This window comes from Tinamus guttatus, unplaced genomic scaffold (assembly GCF_059628265.1).
Source record: "Tinamus guttatus ecotype Peru unplaced genomic scaffold, ASM5962826v1 Tinamus_guttatus_pri_ptg000705l, whole genome shotgun sequence".
Taxonomy (NCBI): Eukaryota; Metazoa; Chordata; class Aves; order Tinamiformes; family Tinamidae; genus Tinamus; species Tinamus guttatus.
The window spans coordinates 120,238-143,717 of NW_028289239.1; the positions used below are offsets into that span (position 1 = coordinate 120,238).

The window sequence follows — 23,480 nt, forward strand, 5'->3', positions numbered from 1 at the left end:
TGTGGCTTGGCAGGGCCTATGCACACAGGGACCTTGTGTGCCCACATCTCGGTGCACAGAACAGGCCTGAGTAACGACATTATCATTACATCTCAAGCAGGCAAACAGGGGATGAAACAATGCAGATGCCAGCCAGAGCACCAGAGGCACTGACCTTCGTTTGAATCGCCAACAGCAAAGTCTCGGGGAATGCAAGGTCTTCCCAGCAAGCCTTTGGGTGAGGAGCAGGAATAGGAGCGTGACCGAATTCCAGACAGTAAGCATTCCTAGAAAAAAATGTGGCAAACAAAAACTTGACCCTTCTTGAAATCCAGCAGTAAGAGCACCAAAACTAATCAGTGACAGAATTACTGAATGACAAAGCACTAACCACACGTTTTTCTTGGCTCCATAAAGGTTTTAAAATTAATTAAGGTATTTAAACACTTCATTTCACTTTGAATTCTTAGAAAACCTGTGATATTTCCAGCATGAGAAATCTTTGTATGTTAAAGAAAAGAACCTGGGGCTTGGGGGTTAGAAAGATTTCGCCAGTTTGCTGGTAGGAACCATCCAAGCAGTGTTGTTTGCCATTTTATCTGATGGCCAGGCTATCTGCCCTGCTTTTACAATAGAAGCCATTAATCTTAGTGCTTCAGTACTTGAGATGAACATTTTGTGTAGACTAACACCTTATCTCACTAATTACAGATACCAGAGTTTACAAAGCAAGTTTTGTAAACTCCTTACTTTATAAATCTTTTTTAAAAGGTTTACAAACTTTTACTTTGTACAAGTAACTTTTACTTTACAGTAATATTTACCATACAAAGTAATTTTTTTTCTTTTCCTTCTGCATATTTCGGATTATGTTTGAAAAGCTTATCAGCTTTCCAAATATGTTACAGATATGGCTGGAAAAGAAACCTTGTTTTTGATAGATCTTTTACATTTGCACAGAGTGAAATGTAAAGTTCTAAACTGTTTACAATATTATTTGTAAAAACAGCCTAACAGGATCACTGTTTCTGCTGGACTCTCTTTCTCCCTCCCATATGCTGAAAGTCAGATGAAACCCTACAGAACCAAGAAGTCTGCTTAATAAAATAGAAACAATCCCTATCAATAAAAAACAGATGTGTGCATATGTTCAAATTTCCCAGAAACAGCACCATGATTTGATAAAAATGAATACAGCCAGGATACTTTAGGAGCAGAGATTTGCACCAGTCATTCCGCAAATCCAAGCGAGTCTTCCTGCATCTGGCCATTTTTTTTTTCAAAAGACAACAGATCAGTTTTATTCTTACAAAACTGTTGTTCTTTCACATAACTGCAGCTGGTTAAACATTTCCTAACTAAATACATTTTGGCTGGAAAAAAGCTTATTCACCAAACCTGTTCTGAACTTTGAAATGCTTCTGACTAGTTATGTTTTTTTCAAAGACAAAGTGAAATTCTGAAGGAGACTTCCTGTTCTACTGCCAAGCAGCTACATCCAGGGAGCTCCTGTATATCCTCATCTCAGAACTGACTAACATCTAGGACTCCCAGTTGCGAACTGATTTTAACTCTTCAGATCCAAATGCAATGTCTCATACATTTCTAGTAATTTACTTAAGAAGAAAACAACTCAATCCAAAATAATATTAAATACCTTGGGCTGCAGACTTGTGGATAAGGAAAGGGATTCTGCCTGGCTGATGTTAAAATCAGGGCTTGTCTCAGAAGAAACTGTTTCATCTCTGTTAGAAGCCGTCGCCTCTGAAGAGCTGAGGGGAAGGTAGTGAACGAGGGATCTGTCTGAAACATTTTTTGTTCCGCTCTCTACTTCAAGGTCATCCAGACTTGAACTGAAGCAGATAACAAATTATTTATTTCCCATAGAATTGCTATCAATCTTAATGCAACAAACAAAGATAATTATATATGCTTCGAAATACGACAATGAAATCCACCAAGTATCTACAGTGCAGATGTTTGCGCTCTCCATAATCATGCAGATTCCCAGTAAAGAGCCACTTGGAACGATGATGATAAGACTGATGTTAGATATCTACCTTAAAATGAGATATTTTGTTTCACACAAGTACTTGCATAAGTACTCTCTACATGGACTGTAAGGAGAAGTGAGATAACGAGCTCATATTTTGATAAACAGAATATAGAATATATGCAGAGATGTGTATGTGCATGCGTATTTTAAGGATATAATGTGGCAATTCACTGATAGCTTTTTTCAACATCTGTGAACTGATGGAAGATGGAAGAAAAAACATTAACACAGTGAGATGGGGGACTGCCTGAGCCAGCTTATGATATTAATTTCAAAACATCTGAATTTTAAAACATATGGGAATATAACAGGATTGAAAAATCTCTGGCTAAACCAGTACTTCAAACGTTTAGAGACTACTGACATTCATGGGTTCTTGAGCAGAAAAGTGCAATCAAGTTTCCCAGCATTACCACACTATAGGGGGTTTTCCACAACACATCCGGTTAGCTCTGTGTGCAAGTTCATGGTCTTTTTATTAGCCTAACTGGAATGAACAGCTGACTGCCTACAGTAGTATCCAACCTTGGACCATAAAACTTCAAATTATGTGTGGTATTTCTAAATAGCCAAAGAGTCCACCAGGAATATTAGCACAATAACTCCTTTACACAGCACTAAAACTCACTTTGTTAAAGAATAAAATCAGCACTGTCCAAAATGACTTCCTTATTACAGTTTTGCAATGTTTTCTACTAATATCCCATATGACTTCTCAAAAATACCAGTTAATATCATATTTTAAAACTGGAAAAGTAGTATGTGTCTTTTTCTTTAATAGAAAGTAAGTATAAACAATGTCATATGCACAGAAAATCTCCATCATTATTTACTGTGGGTAAGCATTGGAATTTCCTTCATGTATAAAAATGGTATAAAGACTTGCTAATTAACTTGCTTCATACCCTCAGATCCTTGAGGGAAAGTGCCACAGTATAGTCTTATTTGATGTATAATATGTAATATTTGAATCATTTATAGTTGAAATATTTAGGCCAATCAGTTAACTGAAAACTCACATAAGCTACAAGTACTTAACCTACGTCTTAAAAATTGTGGGAATATCCAAACATACACAGGATAAAAATATTTATAAAGAGAAGAGCATTATTTATAATAGCTCACATACAATAGCAACGTAACTAGCAAAAACAATAAGGTGTAGAAAAGAATAACTCATTGCCAATGTGGCAGTTGTTGTCCTATCTGTGGTAAGACATTCCTCCTATGAGGATTATACATTTGTCTAGAAAATTATAAAAAAAAAATACTAACCATAGTAATTGACAATGACAGCAGCCACTAATGCTCCCTTGCTATGTGTTTTTACAAACAGTGCCCTAGCTCCAGCTAGTCCAGATGCTCCTGAGACGTAGGAGATTCAATTTCCTCAGATTCAAATTTTCTTGTGTAGATGAGACACCCATGATTTCAGGTCTCTCTTGTCCAGAGAAGCAATAAAACTCCATTTTTTCAGGTGTTAGTTAAAAACAAAGTTTCCACTTCAAATCCTATCTACATCAGTGAATCCACCTAGTTCCTAGCATAACCTAAAGCTATCTGAAGGAGAATCCCCAGACAACTGCCCATGTATAAACCACCTAGTCTATCAGAAATGTGAACTGTACTGTATACTGCTGTCTTTTGAAGTTAAAAGAAAAAAAATAACAATAAAACCATAAGCAATCAGGAATAGGTTCCTCCTTCCACAGCCAGTGCCAAGGATGGAAAGATTCCCATTGACTTCATCAAATTCTGGACCACTCCTTTAATGGGAAATACAACTGAGAAACCAGCTAGAAGAAAAATTGTGGTTTCTGACAAAAATGCCATAAGGAAGAGCACATCGAAAAGCTGTCTGAGTCTTATTTTCCAAAAATACATAGAAGAAAAGAGGTAAAAAAAAAATATACATAAATTTGGTTTAAAAATGCACTGTTATTTGAAGGACATATGTGAAGAAAGGTCTTTACAAGCACTTTATAAAAATAAATCATTAGATTGACAAAATTTTAATGTCAGTGATTGAAACCACTGATTTTACCTCTGTAAAAATCATTATTCAGATTCTGCCTTATTTTTTGAAACAAAAGATCATTATAAATAATCTTAATCCTGGTCACATGATCAAATAAATTGCATACCTTCTTATCTTCACATCAGCATGAAGTTGGCCCCGTTCCTTAATAAATCCATGAGTTTTGATTGGAAGGTATGAATCTGCTGTGTGTTTCAGACCTGCATTATCTCCATTTTTCACTGACACTGGACTTCCTTCATTTGCATCACATATACATTGGTCATTTTCCTCAAGGGAGGGAGATGAAGAGCTCTTAGCCATCGACGTTGAGCTGGTGGCATTCAGACACTTTTCACTGCAGACACTATCTCCATGAACATAGCTGGTCTTTAAATCTTCAGCCTGCAGGGGGAAAGTAAAAAAGTGAACAGTGGTATATGATAGTAAAAACATGTAGTGTCAGAGAACAAGGACCCTTTCAAAGACTGTAATTTGCCACCTTTTATAGTCATACTTTTTCAACATTTTTTTAATCCTACTACTTTTTACAGATTGTAAACTGGAGACAAGTTATACAGCTAAGACATTCTTGCTCTCTTTTTTCTCCAGAATTACAGTAGTAATTGGTTGGTATATAGACTTAATGGGTTCTCTCTCATGTTTGTGCCTTTTCATTAAATACATCAACTCGTACATTTATAGCTCATATTAAAAAAATCCCCCCTTTGAATAAAGCAAACAATGCGCACAATACATTAGTGAGAGCATAAATAGGGGGAAGTTAAAATGTTGCATAATTTAATTTCGAAGAGACAGTCTACACATCATGCATATTTTTGCTGTATATAACAGAAGGTCTCTAGGGGAGGAAGGGAAAGGAATTCTTTTTTGCCTTTAAGCAAGTCTTTTACACAAATAAGGGCATGGCATTAGCAATTATGTTTACCCATATTTGGCATGGGGATCCTGGTTGGTAATTCTTTGTTAAAATGAGGTTAAACTATCCTGTCAGCTCTGCAAAAAAATATATGAATGTATAGTGTATTGTCAGTCTTCTAGTTAGAAGCTACTGTTATCTAATTAGATACTAATAATATTAGGTAAATAGCACGGGGAAAGTCTAGAAACACTCAACCTCAAGAAAGCACCTCTGTAAGAAAAAGGGCAACACTGCAAGTGTTTCCAACACCCTGCTATTTCACACTGCTGCCTTCCCCCTCTGCAGCCCCGTCAGGATGCGTTTGCATCTTCATTGTAAAGATGTTCCTTGTAATAAAAGACACAAAGAACTGCTGATATTTTTACCACAGTCCACATTTGCACAGAGTGCAAAAATCTGGAAAGGGATGGGATTTCAGATATAGCACGAGTGCTTCAGCATAATTTGGATGGTTTGTCTAATCTCCAGTGCTGGTGGCAAATAAATTGGGAACATGAATACTAAGGATCTCTTGTCAGAGAGCTCTCTACCAATTGTAGGACAACAAAGCAACAACAAAACAACACTGGTTGTACCTTTTTGCCCAAATTCTCATTTTTGTTAAGCTTAAAAAAAGTAAATAATAATTAACTTCCTAATTATCCAGTATCAGGAAACTTGGCTCTTTTGTAAATGTATGCCAAATTTAGAAACGCTGAAGTGCATATGACCAAAGCTACATTGGGTTAATATTTCTTAGAGAAGAAAATACCATTAGTTCACAGAAGAGAAAAACAAAAAAAAGACTGTAGGTTCCTTGGAGTTCTTCCTACAGGCTAGGGAGAGTAACCTATATCATTTTTTGAATCTATTGAATGGGATTTCACAGACCAGTTACAAAGCACAGCAGAAAGCATAAGGTATGGCTGTTTTTGCTTCAGAACTTTAATAATGGCCTATACACCATTGCTGACAGAGCCAGATGATTCTACTATCATTTAAGTTATTTTAACAAAAGACGATGAAAAAATATATTTCAAATATTCAAACATAAATTTACTTGGTCTACGACCATGCAGTTTGCATATACTTCATCACTTCCGTTCAGCATGGTAGAAAGTCTGGCTGCTGAAAAGAATGTAGGTGGAGTTTTGAATTTCTTGAGAACATCAAGGGTAGAATGACGTTGTTCTAGGGGAAAAAAAAAAGTGGAAAACATGCAATTATTTTTCAAAGTATTCTTATTTATACATAGGTATATGATCTAGAGATAGACAGACACACATACATAAAATATACATACACACCTATATAAAAACACACACACATAGCATAATAAAAATAATAAAGTTTAACCATTAAGTATCAAAATTTAAGATTACAATTGGGTGATATCTGGCCACTCAGAAACCTAGAAATTTCCTAATTGCCTAATATTCCCTATCTGGAGGTGACAAGCCTCCAAAAGGTACATCACAATGTGAACAACGTAAAAAGTGTTCCTTTAGCTTGGCTAGGAATATCTTCCATTTCCTCTCTGTGCTAGAACTTTGTAAAGATCTGTAGTTGCTGAAGCACAGCTGTACTAAACAGGATTAAGACTTAGAGCCTGGGATGAACTAATTATGATTATGATCTGTAAGCCATAAATATTTAATTTATAATACATTTTGTGAACAGATTACAATTCAACTGCAGTCAAGCAATCAGCTTCCTAAGACATTACGTCACCTGGCAGAAATACAATAAAATATTAATTTCATCATTATTTGTTGCTGTTTTTTGTTTTAAAAACACTTTTCTATATTACTTTTTTACTACACTGCTACTAGCAAAGTAGAAAATTCTTCTAAAACAAAACAAGAAACAGCAAAAACTGGAAGGTAGAGAAATAAAATGCTACTGCCATATAAATAATGTCAGATAGTGCCATGGCAGGGTTGCAAAAATCCGTTAAGATTTGACCTGTGACCAGATTGCTATGGATGAAGGCTACATCTGACCTGCTTTTTCTTCTGAAATGATAAATTACATGTTTGAACAATAACCACTACAAAAGTTTCAGAGTTATTTTTCAATAGTGTGTTCCTGACTCCAGGTATCATGAAGAATCCCAGGGGCTGACTGCACTTGATGGCTTTGAATGGCAGAAAACCCAGCCAAGTGAAACACTGTTGGTCTGTCCTGTAGGCACATTGCTCAAAGTTGCTTATGAGCACGAAGCGTGCGCCCCAATCCATCAGTTGGGTTGGTAGTTAAGGCCCAAGGTAGTTAAGGTGGGTAGAACTAAAAAGCTGTGAAGGAGCAAAATTTCATAAATTGGAAACCAATCCAGTTCTAGACTATGTGAAAATAGGCAGCTGTATATATTAAAAAAAAAAAAAGTAATGAGTGTATTTTTCTTGATTTTCAAGTGCTCTAAGTCAAGTATTTCCACTGGAAGTGAACTGAGATACACTAGTGTAAAAAAAAAAAAAAAAAAAAAAAAAACAGCAATACAGAAGAACAGAAGAATACCAGATCCAGTAAAACAGCCAGTTCAAAATGTTCAGTAACCTGAATTCCAGCTAGTCTGTTATTAAAAAATATGCAATAATTCTTTCTTTGTTTATACCACACACAATTTATTTTCTGCAATGTTGGAAAGCAAAAGATACCACTAAAGACTTTCACTCCCCAGGCCATATTCATAAGACAAGAGAAGTGCAGTTGGAAGGTGCCCATGGCCATCAGATTGCAAGAAATGATACAGCGAAGAAACTGTGCTGAATAGCAATTACACCTGCCAAGATCTGGTGAATTCATTTCTCTAAAAAACTCCTGGATCACTGCCAAAATTTCAATGTTATACTATAGTTTTGATTTAATTTTATGATGCTATCTTATAAAGCCCAAGAAAAGAAAGCTATATAACCAGAGCAAAGTGGAAATTTCCATTTAGAAATGATACACGATGAATTATTCCATTTCTAATCCTGACATGCCTTGTGGGCTCCCAAACCTTTAAAAACTTCCTAACACATCCTATTTTGTCTTTCCCTCCTGCATGGCTTTTAACATGATTTCAGTGAGTGGGCCATCTTGCGCAATGCTAAAGCTACAAACCATTTCTTTATGCTTGCCAAGATCTTGAAGTCTTTATTTATAAAAATAGTATAAGCCATTGTTTTCTACAGCAGTTCATTAGTCACTGGCAACTAAAATCATATAGGAAAAGTGATCTGGCAAAACAGGCGGTGCTTTTTGCAGAAAGCAAAGTTTTATGAATGCTGGTCTTCCACCAACAGCCAGGAAGAAAATAAATACCGGCTCTACATTGCTCCTCATATACTTACTACCTTACTAGCATGCTCTCCTTTCAGTACACAAACATGCTGGGTATAACCAGCACGGACAATATTCTCCTCCACAGCTGGGCTGAGCAAGGTTTAACATGTACCCCTGAGAAACAGGGCCTGTGAATAACAGTGCAAATCGGAGCTGATTCCTGTTGATCCAGTTTCCTGACTGAAGCAGGATATTTATTCATAATCTCTATTACTGGTAAGTACCCTCTTTTTGCAGTGTTCTGGTCAGTTTGTTGTTACAACCAAAATGACTAGATTTTTGTGAGGGCTTTGTACAAGAAGAGAAAAGCCAGGAGGTTCCTCAGGGCTGAGCGATGCCATGGGCCGCCCCCAGATACAGGGCTGCTTCCCTCCCTGTCACAGGTTTCACACATGCGTGAAGGGCCAAGCTGCATTGAATTTTGTAATAAAAAAAGTATTTCAAGACTTTGCTGAATGTAGGGGAGAGCATTATTAATTACACATTGACTGTGCTAGTAACTTATTTCTACTGCAAAGGCCAGCAGAGTTTAAAAAGTGACAAAACTGGAACAGACGTACACGTTATGCCCTAAACGCCTGCGGCCCAATCCATGCCTCCCGGGCAAGCGGATCCAGCCAGGACTGCACTTCTCCCAGTCTAAAATGGAAGCAGAGAGTGGCTCTCTGCATCAGGTGCCACTACTAATATTCAACAAGACTTTTCTACTTATAGGTCACACCATCTTCTTTTGGGCCCAGGGCACCCAGGCAGAGCCTGGGCAGCCTCTTCCTCCCCATCAACACCCAGCAAGGCAAACTGGCATCTCCTGTGACAGTGAAAACATCCTGAACCATTTCACCTGCCTGAAAGGTGTTGGTACCAAACTGTACAGTGTTTACTGGGAAAAATATTGATGTAGATACAACACAGAACTGTCCGCTCGGCTTTCTGGTGCTGAAATACACAGCAAACACAGCTCACCCACCTGCTCCCAACTGCCCAAGCTGAAGGCTTTCAGCCTCTACGCTGTGCCAGGGCTACAGAAAAAGCAAAATAAAGGCATGTTGCCTTTAGTAGAGTGTGTGAATCTCTGGCCTCTGCCTGATAAACAGGCAGAAAAGATGTATATGGAAAAAAAAAAGCCACAGTGCTGGGAAGAAGAATCTCCAAACATGGATAAAAGACCTTGACCGCTGAATACTAGGCACAAACTCTCTTCATCTTCTGTCATGAAAGCTACACAGCAAAAGTTGCTCATCTTACCAAACACAAAAGCTTATAATAATACTTTAAAAAACACAAGATGATCTTAACAGTAATTTAAAACATGCTTTATGTTGGCATAAGAAAATGTACAGCCTTGAATGACCCATTCTGGAAAACAACAAGAGCATAAGAACTGATTTTTTTTTCCACAAAAATCAAAACTTGTATCATTTTATGAGAGGGCACAGAGTAAAAAGGAAGTGAAAAATACATCAGTGTGACCAACTGAGAGCCCAGAAATAAATTATAAATTCCTTTGTCTAGCTACAATGAATAGTTTTCAGACAGCTCATCACAATTATTCCCAGCAATCTGAACAGGGGTTAATGTATAACTGGAAGTAAGCATCAAGCTATGAAGTGAGAGAAGAAATGCAGACAGCTAAACACATGGGTCACACAGCAGCACTGAAATGCTCTCCTAAACCCACAGATGGTCATCTCTATTTGGGGAAGAATTCCACAATTTCCTGGCAAGGCACTGACCAAAGTGTCATACACTTCTGTAGATGTGACAGCATGACCAGTTTCAACTGCACATCTGTGCTGCCATTTCATGAGCCTTGCCCTCCAATCATTCACTGCAACTACTCATAAGATTAAAATTATAAATTTATTTTGTGCAAATTTATGTACGCAAATACATAAGAACATTGCTACGCTGTGAGGGAAGCCTTAAAGGGCTGTTGTTATAAAGTCCAACACTTCACCGTCCCCAGTCTCTGGAGTGGAAACCAAATCACCAACTTTCCTACTAGAGAGAGAATCAGGCATTTAGATGCTGGAAATCATATCCACAGTGTTCAAAATGTGCTCCTAAAGCAGCCATTAAGAAACACTAAGGAGAAGAGCAGTTCTTAAACATCACCTTTGGTCTTTGTCACTTAAACCTACTCTGCAAAGAAGTGTCCCCTTCCAACATGGGATTTGTAACTCTTAGCTCAATCCCTGAAGCAGATGGCTTAGCAGTTTCCAAAAAAATAAGCGAATATACAAACAAAAATAAGTCAGTGTCTCTTTTTACACTAAACACAAGAGAAAAAACACTTTCCCAGGATATGGGAGGCTTGATTTCAATTTCCACCTCTGCCTGAGAGGCCTCAGAGCACAAGTCTCACCTACCAGGAGAGCACAACAGACTTGCCAGAAAGAGGCTTTCAGAAGCCATGAGGTTGTTATGGCCTCCAGAAAAGTCTCTAAGAGTTGTTGGTTTTGAGAAAGAAAGACTTTGAGCCAAGGACTACGAATACCTCTGAGGGGAGAGGAGAAGAACGATGTCTTCTGGCCATTTTGCATTAGAAACAAAATGCATACCCTTAGGGCTTCTGCAGTACAGATTAACACTTACAGTTCTCTCCGGTCCAGTCACTGAGAGTCATGCTCACATACTGTTAAGCCCAATTAATCTTTAATTATGCTGTGAGCACGCACGCTTGCTTCAAGGGGAGGAGGAGGAAGGGGGCTTGCTGCTCACAGCGCGTGGAGGCTGATGCTGGAGCACGCGGCCCGCGCCTGCTTTCGCTGCCCTCGCCCCACAGCGCTTCCCTAGCAAGGCAGTGCTCAATCGCCCCGTTCACTGAAGACTCAGAGGTCCCTGAGCCTGGACCAAGCCCAACTTCGGGCACAAGGAAATTTAAAATTTGAAAACGCAGGCACACGCGGCCCAAGACAGGATCTGAGAATTTCTGCTTTGGACTGCTCTCCTGAGGTGTGCATCATGCACCAGCAACGACTGCAAAAACACAGGACGTCTTCTGCTTGGGGAGGAAGGCACAGGGCAGCGCTCCCCGAGCGAGGCAGGGAGCACCTTGCAGCTCTGTGGGTCTCTTGCAGAGCCACTTCTCCACCCTACAAGCAGCCAGGATTTCAGTGTTCCAAGCACAAGTGAACCCTTGGCATTTATCCACTGATAAATTCTGGGTGCACATGCACCCAGCATGTTCTTGCTCCAACAGCCCCATATAAATGGTCATCTGTGCATAAAAGCAGCAGATGTTGGTATACAATTAACAGTTGTGGGAAATAAGATGCAATAGTAACATATAAAACACCAGATGTGTATACTTTGCTACAGCGTAGGTGAAATATTTAAAAAAAAAAAAAAAAAGGCAATACTGTCTTAAGGTAAAATAAAAAACAACAAAAGTGCCATGGAGAATGGGTGCACCGTTAAGCCATTTACAAATAAAACAAATTATTGTGAAATACACAAACAACACACACAACTTGCAACACATTTCATCTTCTTTACATATTGTATATGCAACCACACACATTGTAGAAATTGCTATGCTCTTGGGAAATAATGGATAAACGACTAAATCCCATGAATAAAACCTCAGAAGACACTCTTGCGGGTTAAGATGTGCATTTTGTACACATTTTCATTTTAAAATATAAGGTCAAAATCTCAGTCTGTGTAATCAGCAAAATCTCCCTGGCTCACTGAATTCAATGACACTGATGCATCTTATTTCTCTTGTTTAATTATCTTCTTCTAAAACACAAAAGCAATTTTAGGAAAGGAATAAAGAATCACACTTTTCCATTCTATGTATTCATTTCTTTGCTTCTGTCTGAATGCAGTAAAAATTATGTCCCCATTAAAGCTTTCAATGATAACTCTTCCTAACATAAACTTGTTGGTCAGTGCTTTTAAACCTCCTTAAAACACACTTTATCATACTGACAATATTTATAACTTCCCAAAGGCTTCTCCACAAAGGAGGACTATATCTTTGCACAAGGATCTATGCAAAGAGAGCAACTGACATCTCATTGCTATCTTTTAAAGAAAGAGAAAGATCTTCCTCTTCATTCTGCTAAGATTTTTGTGGGTAACTAAAAATTTTCTTAATTATTGCTATTGAGCCATAATTAAGTTACAATTTTGCCCTAGAATGAAAACAACTAACTAGCAAAAGTTCCTGTAGCAGCTGCAGTACTGTTCTGTAAGCTCCTCAGGTGTCCAAACTGCTTTCACTACAGTGAAAGTAACACACACAACCAAAAGAAAAAATCCCTGAGAGAATAAAGATATAAAAGCAGTGGTAAAGAATTACATATATTTAGAGAAAATACTTTCTTCATACTTTATGAGTCCCAAACCCATTATTTACAAGAGAATAACTAACAGTGAGGTAGACTTTTGATAGAAAGGAAGAAAATCTACCTCTAGTTTAGAGTTGTGTATAGCCACCTGCACACAACCAGACACTGAAAAGGAGGCAGAGCTATTAAGCAAGAGTGATTTAAAAGAAGACAACTTTCTCTACCTTGTCTGGGTACCCTTCTTCGAATCCTCATTTTAGGTAAGGAAGGCCAAGAGTAATTAAAAGGTGAATCAGAGTCTGAGTCCATTTTTTTTCGCTAAGAGAGCAGATTCTCAAAGTTGCACTTGGCTGTTCTAAACAGCAAGTCTAAGAGTGATGTAAAATAAAGGAATGGACAAAGAAGGATCGAATTGCCCACTAAACACAGGGGAGGGAGAAGCTCCAAATGTTTGCTCTCTTCAGGCGTCCAGGCATGTGGACAGATCAGGCTGCAAATATTAAGGCAAAGCAAGGCAGCTGAAGTCTGAGAGCTTCAAGCGTAGCTGTTGCATCGTGGTCCAGAGCTATTTGAAAGGTCACTGTGTGCCAATGAATCATTAACTCACCTTTCCATTTTGATGTAAATGAAAACAATAGGAACTGAGCGGGGAATGAGAAAATATGTCTCAAAGGTAAACAAGTTATTGCAGGCTTTTTCAAGGCTTTGTTTACACGTTAGAACTGTGATATACTACGGCTCTCAAATCGAAGCTAGGCAAAACGCTGAAGTTAGAGAAGTCAAAGATTAACAAACAGTAAGCAAGGAACACTCATCAATCAGCTGGATCCGGTATTACTGCAAAGCAACACTTTCCCTCTCCGTGTTTGTAACTTTGGCACACTCTGGGATGTTGTAGCTGTAAATGCAGTGATAACCCACTGAAAAGTCTGCAGCTCAGGTCTTTCTAGCTCAAATGAGCTTAAAGCTTAAGCATTATAAGGACAGATTATGCTGTCACTAGAAGAGCTCTCTTTCCAATAATATTTAGTCTGAATAGTACTTTCCCCCTCACACAGTCACCAAGTTAGACAGTGAATCATACGAATTTTGTAGAGTTGGCACCTTTACAGCACTGGTCTAACCTCATAGCAATGCACAATACAGCTAGTGACTAATTTACAACAAATCCTCCATTCTTATACAGTCTCCCTGAACAACTCGTAGGCAATTAGTATTCAGTAGAAACTCATTATCCCTTCCCCCCACGCTGCACAAACTACAATTTTTTAAATAGGCTCAAATGTGGCTATACAAGAGCTAATGCAAAAATAACATGTCCAGGGTGTCTTAACCAGCTGCAGCAAAGCTTGGTTTTAGTTACCCCAAAATATATGCGCCTCTGTTTTCCACATAAGGAGAAGAGGGAACATGGATCAGCTTAAATGTCAGGTTTTGGAAGATGATGATATTTGAGCTTGTTAACATTCCTTACTTCACTTCAATTATTTTTCAGGCTGCTGAGGTCTGCAGTGCTACTTTTGTATTATGTTTCAAGTGATTCCTCAGTCCGCCTTTCAGTGAGAGATAACAATGTACTTGTTGAAAGAAAATAAGACAATTCAAATGCAAATTTAATTCAAAGCCCATTATACAGATATCTATCAGTTTTTTAGGGATAAAATAATTATTATACAAGTACTTCACAAAGTGCACACATTACATAAAACACAGTTGAAACAGATCATTGTTCTGCCTCTGCCTTAACTGAAGTCCTGCCAGCTTTGTTAGGCCTGAAAACAATAATTTGCCCCAGACGCTAGAAGCTTCAGACTTTCACTTTAAATATTAGACACTCCCACAGACTTTGTTTGATTTATATATATAATTAACAACCCCAGGGAATTACAACAGACAATGGACGACTGAAAATACAGAGAGGATATAAAACCATGGTTTAAGCATCCACTTCAAAATACCTCCACTCCCTGGAATGTCACATTCAAATTGCACTGATAAATCCCCTGAATATACTGGAATGCAGGAGCTGACGTGTCCTTTCACACCTGCATTCCATTCAGAGCATTTGCTTACCTCCAACTGCGGTCACAGTTGAAGAGAAAAGGAAAAGACAGTGCATATTTGTTGGAGAATTTGCTCACTTCGGAAATGTCTTCCCAACTGTCCAGACACAAAAGACTTCCCCTGAACGCAGCAGTATTCCCTCCTGTAATCAAGTGTGCTCTCGCTACCAACTCCTACTCCCAGTCCTAGTCACAGGCACACGAGAAGGCAAAGCTCCACGGGTGAAGTGGAGGTTACATCTAAAGAACACAGTATTTCCTACGCTGGCTTTAAAATCTCTCGCCTTTCTATTTCACTCCTTACTGCTTTTTCTCTCTCCCCCTTTTCTATGCAAAATCATAAGCTTTGCTTACTTCTGTGATATCTCCATTTGCACATCCCTTCTCTAAATTAACCATTTGGGACTTTTTCCACCTGTCCTTCAATCCAGAAATTTTGTCCCTTCTGTGTTCTTCCTGGACTTCTATTTAGTCCACAATAGGATGACACTGAGCAAAGAACTCGTAACGAGGCATAACGCTGATGGATGCCACAGCATTAAAGTATTTTACATGCTGAGACATTTGCTTTTCTGAATTACCTCTGTACACTGAATATTTTCACTGACTGTTCAGTTTTTGTCTGCTCTTTCTCTGAAGCTACTAGAGTTATTTTAGAACTTTCTAATACAAACAAGTAAGTTAAGATTATTATTTTTTTTAATTGCAATCCTATTACACAACATGTAAAGAATCCATCTATTAAACCTCTGCTATGATAAAAACCTGACTATTTGTTCCTGGTGTTTATCCTCTATTTCCTGGACAAGTCTTAGGCTTTCAGCCACTTGCTGCAATCTCCTCTGAATAAAAACTTGTACAGGGATTTGTCAATGACATTCTGAAACTACAGATAAATTATCAATACCCTATTTCTGAAGGGTTAATTCAGTATCACTCACTTTATTTGCTCAGTTTGAGACTCGTGAAAAATTATTTTTTTCTTGTTTGTGAAAGTCCTTTATGCAGCCATGAAAGGGTTCGTGATGCTTTTTGCCATGAAGAGGGACTTTGTCTTACAGTCTTTGGCTAAAAATATTTTTCTTCCCATTCTTGCACTTTGTGACATGATCCAATCCACTTCTGACCTGCCAGCCTTCATTTCCAAAGTGACAGTATTTCACCGGTGACATTTGTATGCAGCTGGCACAGAGATCTGGCATCTTACAAGATAAAAGGTGCTTTCTAGCTGGAAAATATTAACCTTAATTTCCACTAAAAATGTTTTCAATTATACATACCAAGGTATAGATGTGAAGATAAAGAACAAATGTTTTTTTGTGTGCATTACCTTAGGCTAACGCTTTTAATAAATGCTAATGTAATGTTTTAAATTCTTTCACCCAGCACTTGCCAAAACACATCCGCTTGATATAAATGTTTTTCTGCGATATTACAGTCTATTGTCTATTGTCTGACTGTTCCCTCAGCTTGTGGTAAGACGGGAGGAAGTACAGGAATGCAACCAGTATTTTCGGTTTCCCTGGAATGGCACTTCTATCCCCTAGAAGCAGACAGAGGACAGCCCCATGGTGGGGCACTGGGCAAGAAGGGGGATTCTCTTTCCTGAAACCCTGTAAAAGAAAATTCTAGCTCATGACTCTCCCTGGAAGACCAGAAAGTCAAAATCCCTTTGAGTCAAGGGATTTTGTGTTTTTGGATTTTTGGGATCTCTCCAAACAGGGAATAGATGCACACAAAACAGAAAAAGGAGCTAGAGCTGACAACCTGAAGAGCAGGGCTAGAAACAGGACACTACTGGATGGGTGATGAGAATGATGGCCCAGATGTCCTACGCAGTTTGCTCTGGGCAGTGTCTCCCGCAGCATTAGGGATGAGCATTAGTCATGCTTCCTCCTAGCATGATTCAGCCTGAGAACGTGATAGCCTGCAATCTTCCCCAAAATTGTTCACTTTCAAAGGGAAATATCACTCTGACATGAAAAGAAGGTGTAGAAAAGGCTTGGTGCCCTTCTCCACTGACCTCTGCAACCTAGAGGTGTATGAGGCTTTCCTTCTGTCTTCACTCTTCAGGTGAAACATCTGCGTTGCTTTGCATTAGATTTAAGAATTGTTTAAAAAAAAAAAATCAGCAAATGTGAATCAAAGGTGACCAAAACTGAAGTGCCAGAATCCAGGTTCACACACTGAACACATTCCAACTCCAATGCTTGTCCCAACTGCCCATAGCAATCACATATGGATTGTGCAGACAGCTGTCAGCAAGTGTCACGCTTCATGCAGCATGGTTCTGCACAGACCTCGGTAAATGAAGATCTCAAATCTCGGCTCATTCTGATGTAAGAATAAATAGCCTTGAGCCCTCCGACCCCTAGTCACCTACTTAAGACTTCCCTTCTTGAAGATCTTTTCCAGTCTTTCCATTTGAAGAGCTGAAAACAAAATACACTCACATTAGAGATGCCTTTTGTGTAATAAGCATCTCCTGAGGATGCATAGACAGGCACTAGGAATAACAATGAACAATATACAATATTATAAATTTGAGTCATTTTTTCATTGACTAATTTGTGCATTTTCTTGGACATTATCCTGAAAAGGAATACAGAATGGCTGTTGTCATCGCAGACACCTCCGTGACAGCAGCAAGCTACCCTGCCTCTTCCTGTAAAAACTGTTCTATGCAGACATCCAAATTTATGGAAACACTCCAAAGTCAAGGCAGGATGCAGAGGAAGCAGTGTCAATTTATATGAACTGTGTTCTGGACTGCTTTAAATGAGAAGGCCTATTAAAAGTCAGACCAAGTATTTTTATACTCCACTCCATTTACTTCTATGGATATATCCTACAACCTGCACATGGAATTACACTGCTGTAAACTATCAAGATTGACAAACCATATAATTTACATTTATATCAAATACTAATTATTCCCTTGCAGGTATATTTCTAATTACAATGTGAATGTGAAATTATTAAAACTGTACTTTTCATGTTTCATTTGAAATTAGGAAACGGGTTTCTTAGTTTCCTTTGTAACTAGGATGACAACTACAGTCAGAATAATGAGAACAACATTTTCATTTTAAAAATATTGTATTTGTCATACTTGATGAATGATGCATTACCCTGCAAAGACCTATTAGCAACAGGCATCCTTCCTTTGAAAGGCAATTATTTGCAAGTGCTGGTACTAAAGCCTTATTTTTCTGGTAATTAAAAGAGCACTTTGCCTTTAAGAATTCTTCACAAATAGCTTTGCATAAAGTAATGATATTAGTAATGCAAAATCCTTGGAGACCAAGTGAGAGGCTGGGATGAAGATGGATGGCCTCAGAGTTTACAAAGCTGAGGCAATAAGCACATCTCCACCATCTCTGCTCAGTCCTGAGACAGTTTAGCTACATAGAAGCTGTGCAACTGTATGCATTAACTGAAGCTTTGTCCCAGATTTCACAGGTCATCCAGTTTATTGTCCCAGGACTGGGATTCCTGTGAAGAAGATCCAGATCTTCTCTGAAGTCCAATTTACGATTGACTGGTGATTTTTTTTTTCTTTTTTTTTTTTTTAACAACACCATTCACCTGATGCGGGTTAGGACAGCAAACTCATTAATATTACTTTCATGTGATTGCGGTCAGTATGCCCTGACTCTGGAAACAACTACAAAACAGTTCCAACAAAGTGCATAGAGAGATAATTTGCCTAAATACTCTCCTTGTCCAGTATCTCTTCACATCAAAAGAGTAGCTGGGATACGCAGTACAACTGTGGATGGAAAGCCCATTGCTGTTTGTCTCCTACCCTAATGAAAAGGTCCCTTGAGTTTATTTGCAAAAGCTTGAGAAATAAGGGTGAAAGTCAACAAAAATCTCTTCCTAGTTTCTGCTCCACAGAGGCCTGTGGCCTGTGCAAGCCCTAGTAACACCGAGGATTCACATGGCCTTACATGAAAGCAAACTGAAGTTTGAATTGGACCTGGTTCTTTCTGAAGTTTCGCCAATGACTTGGTTGTTGAGTCTACCCGTATTCTGGCAGTCTGCGCTGCCAGAAAGCTCACCAAAGGCTGATTTCGTTAAAAATCCAAGTTTCCAAGTTTCAGAGAAGATTTCAAGGGAAGGGAAGCCTCTCAAGAAGGAAGAAAGTTGAGAAAAGCATTCATATGCACACTTCTGAGACTACAACTACTCTTTACAATTTATTTTTGAACTATAGTTCACATTTCAAGAATAACTTGACGTAAGACATATCCTAGTTATATATTTACATTAGTGTGAAATGAGACCGGACAAAAGACAGGCAAATGAGTCTATTTAAACATCAGGAAAAAAAGGAGACTCTTTTTGAACGATTATTTTGTTGAGCAAATTTGTTTTGGATTCTAAGCAGAGGAGGACAAGTTCTGGGAAGCTAGACAGCACATGTTTGCTAACTTGCTCATTTTTCTTTCTGTCTTCCTTTTGAGGTTAACTTGAATTATAACGTCGCAGAAAATCATGAGTGGAGGAAACTCCAAGAAACAAGAACAAGCTTGTTTTAGTGCTTAATGCTTCTTCTTCCAGATTACTCCACAGCTTTTTAATTAAGCTCAGTGCAGGCTCACATCCCTGGAAGATTTTACTTCCCACATCTTCTGTAGCTTTCAGCTATTCAGCAGTCTTCAATACTCATTTGACTATAGACCATCCAAACAAATTAGAATGTTTTACTTGCTGAAATAAATTAGAACCAACCATCTGTTGTTCAGAGGTTGTTTCTGGCAGGACTCTGACTGATAAGCCACAGGTTAAGCCTCTTCTCTGCAAGGAGTATAAAACTGCACAATGGCTTTACAAAAGAAGAAAAAGCAGCGTGAAAGATCTCCGAGAAGCACAGCGAAAAACAGCAACTGTAACTGCCACAGCCAGTTACATAGCTGCAGTAATAGCTCCACAGTTTTCTCCAGCTATTATGTTCCTCAGCGACTTTCAAATCATCCACCCCTACAAATAAAAATGGGTTTTCAGAAAGCTTCTCTCTATAGCAAACTGATCTTCCAGAAGTACTTCAGTATAAGCAGTTGGCGTCTTTGCATCCCTCCAAATGTTTAAGGGTTGCAGTGCCCCTTCCTCATCTCACTCGCTATGGTGTTTCTCACTTCACAGAAAAATAACTGAGACACAAGGGAGAGACAAGTGACAGACCCAAGGTCTACAGTAAAACTGTAACAGAGAGAAACTGAAGGGTCTGCAGCTCCTGCACTAGATATAAAACAGCTGGATCACCCGACCTCTCTCTCAGCAGGCATAAGGGAAACACAGGATTGAAACCTTCTAGGAAAAAACAAAGACAACCACAAACACAGAAGATCTGCCCCACTTCTATCCCAGAACTCCTCATAACTGTCTCAATAGGCACCGTTTAATACACAACTCTCACTACTATCCCTCAATAGCCATAATATTATTTCCTATAGTCCTAATGTAAAAACAGGCATACTTGACTCAAAACAGATTCAAATGCAAATATTCTGCCCATCAATAACAACAACAAAAACAAACAAACAAACAAGCCAAGAGAAAAATCCAACCAAACTCAGTAGGCACACTAATTCTAAGCATTTTACAGACCTACCAAAGCCATGTAAAGGTGGGAATCCAGACAGCGGGACAATGCTTTTTTTCAACAACAAAAAAAAAGGGAAAAAAAAAAAAAGCATGTTTTAAGTCTTACCAACCACGGTAAGGAAATCTAATTAAAAAAGAACAAAACAGCAACATTGAAAACAGATTTTCTGCAGATTACAGTTCAGCCCTACTCGTTTGCACAGAGAAAAAGATCATTATGTTCTGTTCTTTAAACTGATCTGTGGTTAAACTGCAATTTCTGGAGAACCATGAAAATCAAAGGACAGATTCAACTAAAATGTTTTGTAGCTGCCTGGTCATTTACAGAGAACTGCCAAAAATTGGCATCAATGTTTTTGTAATTTTTTTTTAATCTAAGTGCAAAATGTGGCTCGATGATTTTTTTGCTGCCAGCAGAGCAAACAGAATAGAGGAGACAGACACAAAATCCACCACTAGGTCACTGGCACTGTAACTAGGACAAGCAAGGAAAATATTTTTAAAAGTTATGAGCATCCTGCCTTCCTGAAGGTGAGGGGGAAAAAAAGCTATATTTCCTTGGAAGAAAAACAAGGTTAGATTTTTCTTACTGGAAAAAAAGAAACTTTTGCAGCTTTATAAATGGCCTTGTGAACATCCTCTTTCCAAACCAGCTATGCAAAACAGGAAGGAATTATAACTTTAAAAACATATGCCCCACTAACACCATCACATGCCCAACAGTAACAGCATTCAGCTGTCACTCCCAGTCACCCACCCAAAACGAGCAGGGCTGCTGACTCTGAGGATGACAATGCTTGGCAATAATACATATGTTTAATACTGAAAGAAAAAAATCTTTGTTTTTTTGGTGCTTCCCTTTTTGTTTCTTTCATTCATTCTGCCCAACTGGATATTATTTTCCTCTTTCAATCCTTCCAGTCTGTTTCTTTCACTGCAAAAAAAAAAAGTCTTTTTTTTTAAAAAAAACATGAAACAGATCTCTAACAATTTTCAACACAGACATATATATGTATATGACGGAGAGAGACAGGAAAGAAGACTGGCAGGTGTGACCAGCATTCACCTCAGAAGTCTCCACATACTCCTACTGTACCAATCAGTTTACTCTTATTCCATCAGTTCTTGAATATGGCAGACCCTGCTCGCTGCAGAAAATGTCCTGGGTAGTTCGTACAGTTTCACAGTGGTTCCTGTAGGTGCCTGCCTCCGACCTCAGCTGTGACAGGGGCTCTCCAGCTAAGGGCAACATTCCTAAAATTTAAACTAGAAGACTCAAGGGGTGCTTGAGACAGCCAGGTCTCAATCAAAAATGAAGATAACAAGCCAAGGAGAGAGCATCCTTTGGGCTTCCTACTGTGCGTTGCCAACAGCCGCTGCAAAGATAGTCCCAAAGCTCCAGCTCTCAAGGGCTGTCAGGCCAGGGAGAGAGCTAGGACTGTGCACATGCTTCTAAGTGTAGGGTAGAGAAGGAAATGGCATGAATAGGGGAGGTCTTTCAGTTGTCCTACGTAGACTGTCTTTCGGTAGAGGTTTCTAAAAGCTAGAACCATATGGGAAAGAAAGGAGAAGCAGGAGAATTTATATCCATTCAAAGACACCCATTTAAAAGCACTAATATTCCTCCTCTTAGAAGTGCTCTTTGATTTACGCATCCAACTTCCTAGTGAGATCCCAAACTCTGCTCATTTCTATTCATTCTTCTTCACTCACCCCCCTCCTTAGCTGTTCTCCCTCTTCCTCTCCACCACTAACAACCATTTCCATTTCTCTCCTTATTCCCCACCGCGGGCTCTTCCTGCCAAAAATGTTGCCATTTAACAATGCCAAGCAAACATTTTTTAAAAAAGTTTAAAGCAATCCAGGATAATAAAACCATGACATTTAGCAGTATGGTTATTTGGATCAGGTTAGAACATATACTGATTTTTACATTCAACTAAACTATTAAAACAAGCCAAAGTCAACTGGTAAGCTATTCACCAAACTGCATTTCCATCCTTCTAAGGCCTTTCCCACTTGCACCTTTTAGACCACATCCAACAGCCCAACCATTCCCCAGCCTGCACATTAACTCCATCTGACACCTCCCACACAAGGCTGCCCCAAGGCCCTCCAGGCTCGGCTGAAGTCAGTGGCAAAATCCTATCGGATGTGTCTGTATTACGAGCATTTCAGTAAAGTTCAGTGCTCAAGAGATGGATGAGGAAAGTCTGAGGTGCAGCGGGCACCAAGTCCATGCTCCCATGCTTACACCAAGGGGTTAGCACCTTTTCAGTTACAGAGACTTAACAGCCAACACAAGCAGAACTGACCTCACTATAATTTCTTCACAGACAGGCCAACCTTTTAAACATACTACAATGTAATTAAATTAATGAAGAGATAAAGGGTAGATTAGTGCGTTTTTCAGACAGAAGGTAAAGCAGGTAATCTTTCTTAGTTACAAGATAAGCTGAGCTTGTACTCAGGACAAAACCTATACACACATACACACACGCACACATATATATTCACACCTGTGCAAACGTATTTTGACATATATGGCTGTAAACACACACCCATATAGGTACTTGCAATTTTATATGTACACACACATATATGCATGTATAAAAAAATAAAAAGCCTAATAAAATTCACCTACATCAATTTCTAACTACTAAAATCTTGTTCTGCATTGAATGTAAATACACTATATTTAACCTAAAACTCCATTTGAATCTACATTCTCCCTTCGAGAACCTACATTCTGCCACTTCTAACTTGGGGTATGAATCAGAGCTGAAGTCGCCCGCATGCCCCTGCGGAGGACCCAGGATCTGCCTGCAGCTGCCCATTCAAACATCAAAGACGAGACAGAGCTGGTTTGAAGCCAAGAGAGCCTGGCTCCTCTTCCAGCTGTCACAAGCTGCAATGTGTAAAGGATGCCTTAGAAGGAAAAGGCATTTCAGGGGTAAGAAAGAGAAATATCATCTATAATTTCAGAGTGGAGAACTTAACACTTCTTAAAGTGCCTTATGTTCCCTCCAGCTGATGTAACTGGAGACAAGACTGGAGCATGAGGCTTCAGATTAGGCAATCATAATCTCTCCCCAGTGGCTTCACATCCTCCTATGGTGAGATGCAGTCCAATAATTTGCTTTTTCTTTACAAAACACATTTGATCATATGGACACTTATTCTCATGTACATGTCCTGTATTTTTGTG

At 38.8% G+C, this 23,480-nt stretch overlaps 1 protein-coding gene across 1 annotated transcript in view; it reads right to left on the bottom strand.

Moving 5' to 3' along the window:
- ARHGEF28 (Rho guanine nucleotide exchange factor 28) overlaps positions 1 to 23,480 on the bottom strand; it is a 120,697-nt gene that overhangs the window by 44,276 nt on the left and 52,941 nt on the right. The window contains exons 10-13 of the mRNA XM_088536739.1: positions 6,035 to 6,165; positions 4,180 to 4,457; positions 1,637 to 1,832; positions 155 to 266 (exon numbers count right to left, since the gene is read on the bottom strand). Of these exons, the coding sequence (XP_088392865.1) occupies positions 155 to 266; positions 1,637 to 1,832; positions 4,180 to 4,457; positions 6,035 to 6,165 (717 nt within the window). The remainder of the gene's footprint in view (positions 1 to 154; positions 267 to 1,636; positions 1,833 to 4,179; positions 4,458 to 6,034; positions 6,166 to 23,480) is intronic.